A 12,143-nucleotide genomic window follows, 5' to 3' on the forward strand; every position below is an offset into this window, starting at 1 on the left:
AAAAAAACTAAACTCATTCCAAGAAGCCAGACGTTTTAAAAAATCGTAGCTCTTTTTTTTTTTTTTTTTTTTTTTTTGCTGATTTGCTGTTTGCTTGTGTCTGACCTGCTAAAGAAATTTGATGAATGGACAAGTGGAGGCCAGAAAGGCCTATTCAGGGTTGGAAAAAAATATCTGAAAGTTGGCTACATTAGTTTCTGTAGTGAATTTAGGAACATTTTGCTTTTCCTTGAATTTCAGAATTTGCTGGCTTAAACAAAATAAACATTTATCTAAAAATGGTCAAATAGTGCACTGAATATGAATGAAAAAGTGACAAGTTACTTTTAAAAACCGTAAGAAAGCCTAAATCAATATTGCTCTAAACCGGTTTCTAATACTTTGGGACGGTCTGACAGACCTGGGGCAAAATAAAAACTCTATGAGAAAATATTCTTACAAAAACAAGTTTTCCGTTTATAAGTGTGATTCCTTAATTTCACTTTATTGTGCTGCTCTGTTAAGTTAAAACAACCTTTCTTGCACAAATGCTTTGCTTTAGTGCTTCGGTGCTCCGATTTAGTGCCTCTTATTCAAACATATTCTCCTCCTGATTGAATCCTGCACTCTAAAGGTGCGTCCTCTTTGTACTCAAAAGACTTAAAAAAAAAAAAAAAATTCAACACATATTCTGATTAAGAAAGTCTGAGCTTATCAAACAGTTTTGAGTTTAGGATCCAAAATGGCGTCCATGCATATCAAGTGCATCAAAAGTTGGCCAAATCCGTTCTAATGGTTCATATTAACAGAGTAAACATAGTATTGTGCATATTGTACACCTTCAGTTTTGTGGACATGATTCTAAAAATCCCCCTTTAGTTTAACAACCTATATGAGATGCAAACGACTAACACTTTCAGGTTGTGTTTTCTGACCGTTTAGCATTTAGTATGCCACATTCACTGATCAGATAAAGGTTTGATTTTGAAGTTGGAAGTCAGCAGTTGGGGCCACCTCTGATTTTTCTGCGCGTCTCGACATAAAATTCTACAATTTCAAGACGTTGTACTTTCTTTTTACCGTGACATCAGATTATTACGCTGTCATTTGGTCAGAGATTGAGCAGGTTTGAGTGACGGCCTTTTTTGTTTTTGAGTAAACCCAATCTCTCTCCCATCCTCCACTCTCTCCCCTCTGGTGTATTGTTTTCTCAGGTTACTCCTGTCGCCTGGTGACACACGGCATGTCCCTCATCATTGTCAACGAGGACTCTCTTGATGTGAGTAAAACTTCCTCCTCTTCTTCCTGGCAGCCTCCTGTGCCTGCATCATTTTGTTCAGCACTGGGGGATTTTTTTTTTTTTTTCCCATGCTCCCAAGGGAGGAAGTTGTGTGGTGGGGTGTTTTAACCAGGTTACCGTGAGAACTGGGGTGTGGTCTGCAGTCGGATTGGTGGGTGGGGCTCTGTATGTTTCCAGGTGGAAGCAATTAAAGTCTCTGATGTCCCCTTTGGTGAATTGGATGATGATCAGTAAAATATCACACTTTTTGTCCAGTCATGAATATTGTTTATTTTTTTTAGGGTTACCATTCAAGTATAAGAGCTTTTCTTGTTGAGATTGAATCTTCCTTCTTAAGTTAATCTATGTTTTCCTTGCATTCATGTTTCATGGGTTAAAAATTTCACTTGTTTGCCTTTCGTTTAATAAGATGTTGGCTGCAGAAACGTTCAGCTCCAGAGCTTTTAAGAATATAAACACAACTTACTTTTTATCCTTAAGCTGATGTACTTGAGCTGACTCGTTCTACAGGCCTGTCATCCCGTCCACACTGGGAACAAAATGAGTCATTGCTTGAGGAGCTTTTACTATTGGATCTATTAAGGAACAAACTGCTGGACAGACTAGCTAAAATCATTATATGCCTAAGTGGTTACAACAATAAATAGTCCATAAACGGCTCTGTTGAGAACAAACTGCTCATTTCCAGAGTAGTGCGTGGTTGTTGGACACTCCAGTTTATCTAGTGCTCTCTAATTTAATCGTGTAATAAAGTAAAAGTAGTGTAAGACAGCGGTTCCCAAAGTGTGGTTCAGGTGTTTAGTTTTTCAGAACCTTTTAAAGGGGCTGTAATATGTAAAATTGACTTGTTTTGAACTCTACTTCATGTTGTATTGTTGTTCCCTCATCAAAAAACATACCTGGAGTGTTGCCTCGATTCTTTCATGCATGTTTGAAAAAATTCTTGAATCTCCCGTTGCTCTCACAAAGCACCGCCTATTCCCATAAAGCAGTTGTAAACGGCATAATGCACAACACTATCACCACCATTTGTTGTGGCAATGTTTTAAAGGTGGAGTATGAGAAAGAGCAGGAGCTTCTTAAAGAGACAGAGGCCCAATTTCATTTCTTTTAAGTTATGTTTATTTAAAGCCATTTTATAACAACTAAATTGCACCATGTATCTGGAAAATATGCAATACTGAAAAAAAATTACATAATAAATTGTTTTGGTAAAGGGGTTAAAAAAAGCAGCTAGAATAAATCAAGGCAATATATTGGCTACTGTTAATGCGGTTTAATTGAGAGTAAACATGCTTATAAAGTGGGTCATGTATTATCTTAACAGTTTGGTAAATTGTGGTTTTTTTGGCTGAAGTAAAAGTTTATTTAGTCCAATAGAATCTATCTGATCATTTGACGTGGGCAGGAGAGCAGGAAGTCTCTGAAAGTCAAAGTACAATGATTGGGTCGCTGCTTTTAAAAATGTAATATGCTTTTGTAAATTTCCTGTTGTGGACATTGTGTTGTTGTTTAGTCATAAAAATTAGGTTGCAGCTTTTCTTATATACTAAAGCATTATTCTGTGCATGGATATCAGTTTGTGGGTCCAAAGTGTGTCATAAAGCAAAAAAAAAAAAAAGTGGAGATCTATGCTTGGTTTGTAACTTTCTTGCTTCAGCCTCTCAGTTGGTGGGCGTCCTGGACTGCTAGCTCGTAGAATAATTGCGTTACTGTGGCGCATGGTCAGCGTGAGCCCTTTATATGGCTAACAGGGGACCTAATTTGAGAGCGGTGTAAAAAGACTTTAATTTGTTCATAATTACACATTTAAATGCACACTGGTACTCACCATCACTTTAAAATGTTTGCATTGTGACAGATAAATGGAGCACTTGTGAGATTTCTCACTTTATCAAAGTGATGCTCCAAGGCAAACTCTTGAGGTTTCCAGACATTGTGAATCCAGATGGCATGCAGAGCCACTTAAAAGCTGAGTAAATTGAGTTAGAACAGAGTGCATGTATTAGGTTTAGACCTACACTTTATGCTAAACGGGTGACAGCTAACACAGTTAGTGCTCTAATCTGATCAATCAAATTATTGCTTGTTTTTATTTTGAATTTTTTTTTTCTAGAAGTCTATGTGTGGTTAGTTTGACGTTTGCTGTGTGGTTAATAGTCGATGTGAAGGGGGTCAAATTCACTCAAATAGACGGTGGATTGCAAGTATTTTTTTCCCCTGTTCTTTATTTTTGCCACACTCAACAGAGATTACTGGCCCCGACTGCTCATGAGAAAAGGTCTAAGTATGTTTTGCGCGTACATGTGCGCAGGGAAAACACTCTAATCTTTCGCAAAGAAAAATGTTTTCATACATAAGAAGAAAAATCCTGAATGCCTGAGTGACTTTATATGAAGCAGGATAAATGGTGCTGTCTGCCGATGAGGCGGCATAAACAGAGGTCTGTGGGAAGTTTCATTGAACTGAGAAGGTGAGGCGTTTTGTTTTTTTTTCTTGGATGTATTTTACCCAAAGCAGCAGGAAATTTGAGATGAACAGTCGGATGAGACCTCAGTGGTGTGCTTTGAGTGGACTTTGCATTAATCTTTTACGTTTTGACGTGAGGAAGCTGGAAAGATTTCTTAGAAATTGTAGCTTTAAACTGCAGCAGAAGAAACATGCATGTGGTGTTAATCCCTCCAGTCTATCAGGATGACTTCAGAGAGCTCTTGATGTGCGTGATGCAGATGAAAGCCATGCCATCCTCAGCTTAACACTTGTCTGCCGTTCACTTAAAATAACTCACATGAGGTCCGCTTTCTGTACGCATGTGGGCCTGCTTGAAGGTCGAACCTGCACATGAGTGAAAACAGAAGCTGCTTATCAAAATCTCTCTTCGAGGTTGACCTTTTGCTCCCATTTGTATCAGGCACTGTAGCTCCGCTGGTGATGTTTTGGACTTGTGTGCGTGTGTCAGTGCTTTTTTTTTTTCTTCTTCTTCTTCTTCTTCTTCTTCTTCTTCTTTAAAAGATCAAGGAAAAAGCACGTCTGAAGCCCACTGTTCTTATTTTTCTTTTGTGGATGGATTTTGACTTCATTATTAAATTGGACTTCACAGATTTGTCTGTATCTTCAGCAGGCTATGTTAAATTAAGCTAAAGTGAAAATTAGTCAGAAGGAGGAAATATTCTCCTGATTGGGCAAATCATTATTGCAAACAAAGTAAGAGATTTGCTAATATGTCTCAGGATTAAGATTTACGTCCACCTTTACATTATTCGAAGCTAATTTTATTATTAAATACATTAAGCCCTACCTAATGCTGACTTAAATAAGCTAATTTAATAAACAAGTCAAATCTGAAGAACACCACCAAAGGCACAACTCTAATTCTAGTCTATTGCTATCGGAACGTTTTGTGTCATGAATTGAACATACAAATATACTTATTCCAAATAAATGAATCTAAGTTTTCATCTTCACTTGAACTAAAAGTTTGAAATGATGCAAACAAACTCACCAGCAAAGGGAAACAAATGATTTGTCACCGTTTTTATCCATTTCTGTGATCATCATATACTGTGACAATGTGAGGCATGTTTTCTACACACCTCTACTGTTATGTCTCATATTTTTCAACACCAAAAAATATAATAAGAACATGTATTAAAAAAACAAATTTGTAAAATCTTACAATTTGAAGGATAATCTCTAATATTTTCTTTGCACTTGTGTTTCCTGAGAGAACACTTGTTTTAATTTAGCCTGTTGGATATAGGCTTGAACATCATCAACTTGAGATTACAGATTTTTTCTTGCTTTGGTTTTGTCCAGTAGAAGTTCATCACTGTGGCGAAATGTACCGCTGGAAAAACACGTTTTTATGCATGGCATCCAAAATATTATTATAGCTGACATTACTGCATTAACAAAAGTTAATGCAATAACTTTTGTTAATCGGTGTGCTGTCTGGTGTGTGATCCTCCTCCTCACGCTGCTACCTCCACATCTGTCAGCATGCTCTTTATTCTCAGGAAGCGACCACACACCCTGGGTGCTTTGTGGCAGGAAAAGGTAGACTTAAGAGCAGAAAACAGGAACAGTATATGTGTGTTTATCCTTTTTGGAGACACAGGAATGGGTTTGTGAATAAAGCTGTGGGGACTGTTTATTTGGCTCCATCCATGAGCTGTTGACAATCTGGGGAAAGGTAGAGTGTGTGTTTTTTTTTTTTTGTTTTTGTTTTTTTTTACCAGCCCGTTTTAGGGCGATGAACGAGGGGTAACACAATCTCCTTTTGGTGCTCCTCCTCACCAAAACAAACCCCGAGACCAATGCCTCCTGGGTAAATGGTTTGCGAGCGCCGACGCCGTGACATGCGCCACCTGTCACCTTCAGATCAGCCGCCACACACAGACCTGCACAAATCTACGCCCTGCTCCTCTTGAAGTTGTTTAAAACTTGAAATCTCAGAAGCAGACACAGGTTGCGTCTTGGCGTTTCCCCATCTCTGCTTAACTTCACCCACTGTTTACCCAAGACCAAGTGGCACTGGTTCCTCCTGATCAGCATGATAAACGTGTAGAACAAACGTCCCATCAAACTTTCCCACAATCGCCAGGCGCTCGTCACGCTGCCCGCAGTACAACCCTTAAACAAACACTGCCTTTCTTCTGCTCATTCATCTTCTTTATGTGCACACACACACACACACAGAGCTTTGCAGTGTGTGCTCCAGCTTGTAACTGCCGCTGTTCTCATGGCTGAAGTCCTCCTGTGTGACCCTGGCTGCAGAGGATGTGGGTTGTTTGCACAGATGCATCGTCTGATAATTAAACGGTATATTGCATCTCACCGGTGACAGAATCTGCACTGCTAAAATGAGCGTGTCCTTACCCGCCTTCCCCCCCTCTCACTCTGCAGTTTTTTTTTTTCCAATGCTTGTCTGGTCACCAGTCCATGTCTGTCTTTCCACATGTCTCTGTAGCAGCTCACAGATACATGGCCTTGCAAAAGTTTCCAAGCCCTTTCAATCTTTGCACACTTTGTCCTGTTACAGGCACAAGCTTCAATGTATTTTATGATTTTTTTATTTTTTTTGTGTGTGTGTGTGTGTGAGAGACACTTAAGTTTTAATATAGTGGAAGAAAAATTCTGCACGTTAGTTTTCCATGTTATTTTTGTAGTCACAAATCTGAAACGTAATGGTGTGCATTTCTTTCCACCCTGCTTTTACACTGATACCTCTAAATAGAATCCATTGTAACTTTCAGAAGTCTTGACTCTTCCATGAAGTAGAGCATTGGCAAACATCAGAAAGCTATGAAATCAATAGAAAGCTCAGAGATAAAGTTGTTGACAACTTTTTATCACAACCTGCAAGCAAAAAACATTATGTTGAATGAAATCCTGTTTAAGGTTTGCCTGATCAGCGCCTTTAAGCTCTGCAGAGACCTGGTAGTGAGCCATTGATTTGATTCACGTGTGCAGAAGCATGGATGCGTCGTAAAGTTACAGGATGGTAGCTCTCGAGGACTGGACTTGGACACCCCTGCCTTAGGAGGTGAGAAAGTTGCAGGCCCGACTATACTTTTCTGGGATGAACTAGTGCAGCAGCAGTGAGACTTCTCATCTCAGACTTCACTTCTGGAAGAAAATTCCTATGGACCCACTTCTAATTCTTGTAGAAAGCCTTCCTGGAAGAGTCGTAGCTATCTGCAAAGTGTGGACAGACCAGTATCATTTTAAACCCTATGGATTAAAAATGGAAGGTCGCTTCAGAAATGAACATTTAAATGTTGCGTAGAGTTGTACCTTTTTATGTGATCTGAAAATAAGCAAAATATCCTGTTAATTAAATATGTTTGGGTTGGTTGTTTTAATTTTATTGTCCCTTTCTTTTAAAACGAAGTCACAGTCTGACCTGGGATGCCTCAGCTTGCCTCCATGCACCACCCAGTTTCTGACCCAGATATAAACCTGAAAAAACGTCCATGCCGTCTGGCCTGTGAATGCTGTCTGCTAGATGTGCCTCAGTGTTTGTGTCTGTGGTCCCGAGACTCTCCGCCTGCGTCCAGACCAGATGCATATGAAACATAAACATTTAGTTTGGAAGCTGAAATGTCTACTAATGAGATCAGTCATGTTGTTGTTGTTGCAATTAAAAAATAAGACTTTTTTTTTTCTTCTTCTTCAACATAGTTTCCAGAAATAGAAGGTAATTTGGCGTGAGAAAGACTGAGACCTTTTCTCTTTCTTGCATCAGCGTTTCTGTTTAAGTACTAACAGACCGTAGTGGACCATTGTGAACTATTCTTTATGTTAAGACAGTTTTCTCGTCGGGTTGGTCTGGACTTGGTGTGCGGTTGCAAAAGCCAGCCATTGTTCAAACTGTAGTTACACTTTAAATCCCCGTAGCTCTCCGCAGGTTTATCCTGGTTATTATCCTGGGTTATCGTAACTGCCGCTCAAGCTTTGTCTGAACCTGCTGCGACAGGTTACAGTGGAGCATTAGGGCCCAGTGGCAGCTACAGGAGACCATTTCTGCGCCTTCGTGTCTGCATTCAGATCAGCTATCATGCTATAAAGCACAACTTATTAGTGAATTAAATGTGATGGGATGGACTCACTAATGGCTAAACATGACCAAACTTTGGGCGTGAAAGTGTGCAAGACCTTAAAACTAAAGCACACACTCTACACGTACTCATCAGCACCAAGGTTTTGAGTCTGAGAGATCTGATAACCTTTAATCCTTTCATTATGTTTTTATTTTCCTCTTCCTTGTTTTGGGCAAAAAGGTGAAGGCAAACAGGAATTCCGGCATTCAAAGGAAAAACACACAGCCCCCGGGCTGAGAAAACAAGAGGGAGGAATTTTTTAGGGAAGAGAAGGGACCTGTGTGTGTGTGTGTGTGTGTGAGGTGAGTTTGCGGAGGGAGGGCATGCACGTGTGCGTCGCTATTTGGCAGGAAGAAGAGCAGCTGCTTTGTTCATATGGTTGCGTTTGATACATTCATGTCTTTTGCATGCTATGCGGGCAGGAGGGTCACCTCTCTGCGGGTTGCTGGTTTCTCTAACATTTGATGTTGTATTAATGTTTGCTGTGTAATGTCTTGATGTTTTTCTTTCTTCTTTTTTTTTCCAAGGTGTTTCAACAACAAACTTCAGTGCATTTTTTAAAAAAAAGATTTTATTTGACAGACTAACACAAATAAAACCATTTTTAATTTTAAAGTGGAAGGAAAAGATGCGTGGTTGTGAAAATAAATACAAAAATCCTAAAAGTTTGCCATATTTTTATGTTCAACTTCCCTGAGTTAATTTTTTGTAAAACCTAGAAAAAACATTTGTGCACCGCACCTTCTTAAAGCAAAATTAAAACGTAAAAATCACAGAGACTGATTTTGTAATTAAATCTGGACTTTGACTTGGCCATTCTAGTACATGAATGTGCTTTGATCCAAACCAATGAATATTTGCTACATCATCCATGCTGAAGAAAACTGTCCCCATAGCATGACAGTACAAAGTGCAGGGGTGTAATTTTGTTGTTGTTGTTGTTGTTTTTCTCCTCCATGCAACGTTTTTCTTATAAACCAAAGAGTTCAGTTATGTTTTGTTCTGGGAAAACTGCAAAAAGGATTCTGTATGTCTGCCTTTCAACACTTCACTTCTCCTTGCTACTCTTCCAAAGAGTCCAGATTTGTGCAGTGCAGATTTGTTCAATAATGTCCTCTAGCAAGTTTTTGACTCCTTCATAGAACTGCTATATTGATTGTATCTGTTTACTAAGTGGGAAGCTTCTGAAGGCAATCTGCTGCATTTCATTAAAGAATAAGTAAAATGAATTAATCCAATTCAGCGGGAATAACCTCTTTCGCAAGGGACCGTTCACTCAATTATTTTTGTTCGTGCTGTCGTAAACAATTGTTTTTAGAGAGAACATGCATTTTAAATGTTCTCATGTGCTCAAAAAAATTTAACTGGTTAGGTTGCCAAGTTTTTTTTGCTGATGTAACAAACATTTTCATTGGATAAAAACCTCCTTGTACTGTCTGCTTGACTGGTAGTATTTTACTTATTTTAACCTGAATTTATCTTTTAAATCTTGGTTTCCCTTTAATCAGCTAAAGTCCGTTTGAAGTCCAAGGGACTTCCAAAGTAAATAAGGATTTGAGTCACTGGATATAACTAATTCAGGTGTGTGTGTGTGTGTGTGTGTGTGTGTGTGTGTGTGTGTGGGGTGGTCAGGTTTATAGCGTGTCTGCTTCCCCACATGGAGTTCATTACACCTCCGCTGGATGTTTGTTTTCTCTATTAATCCCTGTTCCTCCATTATCAAGATCTCAATCAAAACAGCCCCAAACCTCTGCGCTGTAGGCGACCTGGCATTCACACACACGCAAACACTCACGCAGACACGCATGCACAGGTACCTTTTGCTGCTACTTGTGAAGGCGGGATTTCACCCATCTACACCGGTTCAGCTCATTTTTTTTTAACTTCGGTTCTGTTTTTTGCTTGTTTTTTTTCCTCTTGCTGTCATGTGCTGCAGCGTTTAAAGGAAGGATTTGAGGTTTTTATGTACCGATTAAACGTACCTTCAGGACTTGGCAGCGTCTGCACGTTGGAAGAACTGTGAACTTTATATTGGCATTTTTAATTATTTTTCGGGGTACACAGAAGCAAATTGTTTCCCCAGATGAAAGCCGACCGCACAACCAAGCACACATGGATTCGATTTACCTGCTGGTGGCTTTGACCTTTCAGCAAGCCAGCTTGTGTGTTTTGATGTGCGTGATTTGCATTTTCATCACTTTGTAAGACAACAGCGTCCACATAAGAAAACATGGGAAAGAGAAACGTGGTGGTTTGAAACATCTGCTGCCTCACTGCAGGAAAGGAGGAAACATTTTAAATCAGATTTAGTTTACAAAGAGTTTTTGTGGCAAGATTTAGATTTATGGCAAGAGATTTATCATTTTAATGCCAACAGCATTTCCTGGTGTAATCTTATTAAGGTTTGCATCTGTTTTCTTCTGACTTATGATGAGATCTTGGTAATGTTAAAAATTATAATTTGCATCTTTTCCTCTGTGCATTTGTCTTCCTTCAGGCCACTCGTGCCACGCTCACCACCCACTGTTCCTCCCTGGGCGACTCTCTGAGAAAAGAAAACGAACTTGCACTGATCATCGATGGCCAAACTCTCAAATACGCTCTGTCCTTCGAGCTCCGCCAGGCCTTCCTCGACTTGGCGCTGTCCTGCAAAGCTGTAATCTGTTGCCGGTAGGGGGGAATCATTCATCATTTATTGTGGATTTATCATGCAAAACCTTTTTTATGTTGATGTAAACAAGTCAAGAAGGATTGAAAGCAAAATCACTGAATGGGATTTTTCTCAAAAAGTGAAGAAAAATGGTTTTAAAAATCTGTTTATGATGACATAAAAGTAAGAAGTGCAAATCCATGCTTTCAAATGAAGTTCACTTATTGAATGTGTTTGTTGGGGAGTTCCTTTGTTGTTATTATTACAAAATCATTGGTTTCATACTTTTTTTTTTTTTACAAACCCAGTGAGCACCTAGTTTCTGCTTTCCACAACGTTAGTATTTTAAATCGTTGATTTTATGATGCCGTGCAAGAAGGTTTGCTGTAATAAAACTATAAAAGAGAAAATATGAAAAACACATTTATGGCTAAACAAAAATCTTAAATTTCTTTAACTAACATTGCACATTTATAGACTGCAGTTACTTTAATAAGTTCTTAAAAAAGAACAACAATTTCAAGTTGCAATCAAGTCAACTCTCAAATGTTAATGTTTTGTGGCTGAAGAAATCCAACAGCCAAAGTTTCCCCACAGTCTGGAGGTAAAACGGCAGTTTTATGTGATTTGACAAAGACCGACTGAGTTACACCACATCACTTGATTCTTTGTTGTGAGCCTGAGAGACTGTGCATGAGGACGGTGAAAGTCGTGTCATGTTCCTGTATTGACATGTCATCAGTAACTCACTGACAAATGACAGGTGTGACTGTCATTTGACGTCACACCTAATTTCAAAGTGTATCTAGTCCATAAAGCAAACTGCATGTTCCTTCTTTTGGTCATGTTGCAGTCGGAACCAGTTGAATTTGTCCACGTCTCCCTGAGTGCATTTCTGTGTGTGTGTGTTTGTAGCCAGGAGGGATGTAAAAGAGTCTCTCTTCTGTATCCAAGCCATATCCGGACTCTGGTCTCACAGGCCTTACAAACAGCCTCCAACTTCTTTCTTTCTTTCTTACAAACAGCCTCCAACTTCTTTCTTTCTTTCTTTCTTTCTTTCTCTCTTTTTCTCTCTCTTCTCTCTCTCTCTTTTTCTCTCTCTATCTTTTTCTCTCTTTCTCTCTCTCTCTCTCTCATGTTCACTTCTCTTCTCAAGAAGAGAAGAGTACCTTGATCTAATTTAAAAAAATAAAAAAATCCCCAGATGCACCAAGAAAACATCCCTTTATGAATACAATTAGCACGTTTTCTTGGTTGTATATTTTCAAAGCTTTGTGCAGGTTATGAAAACTAGTGTTTGCTTTTTACCTCTAACAATAAAGCTGTATTCTTATGATTCCCACATGCACAGGCGTACTTCACTCCACAGAAGTCACAGATCAAATACATCCTTGAGGATTTTTAAACTCCAGCTTTTCTAACTTTCCTTAAGAGCTAGCTGTGCTGCAGTGCTAACACTGGCTTTTACATAGGCACAAATGACACCAATATCAAACCAATATTAAAATAATTATCTCCCAAAATGATTTCCACATTGGCCAAAAATAATCTGCTGATCATAAATAATTGCATAAGTTTTGAGTCACAAGACTTTAAACTTTCTATAGCAGCT

The 12,143-nt window shown here is 39.0% G+C and overlaps 1 protein-coding gene across 11 annotated transcripts in view; it reads left to right on the top strand.

The window, feature by feature from the left end:
- The window catches only part of atp8a2 (ATPase phospholipid transporting 8A2), a 61,192-nt gene that overhangs the window by 27,245 nt on the left and 21,804 nt on the right, over window positions 1–12,143 (top strand). For all 11 annotated transcript variants that reach the window (XR_001424376.1, XM_015027726.1, XM_015027728.1 and 8 more), the window contains 2 exons: window positions 1,194–1,258; window positions 10,379–10,551. Coding sequence is in view for 10 of the 11 variants with exons in the window: in XM_015027726.1 (XP_014883212.1) it covers window positions 1,194–1,258; window positions 10,379–10,551 (238 nt within the window). In the remaining variant the exon portion in view is untranslated. The remainder of the gene's footprint in view (window positions 1–1,193; window positions 1,259–10,378; window positions 10,552–12,143) is intronic.

This window comes from Poecilia latipinna, unplaced genomic scaffold, assembly GCF_001443285.1.
Source record: "Poecilia latipinna isolate Pla-1442-1.1 unplaced genomic scaffold, P_latipinna-1.0 Scaffold106, whole genome shotgun sequence".
Taxonomy (NCBI): Eukaryota; Metazoa; Chordata; class Actinopteri; order Cyprinodontiformes; family Poeciliidae; genus Poecilia; species Poecilia latipinna.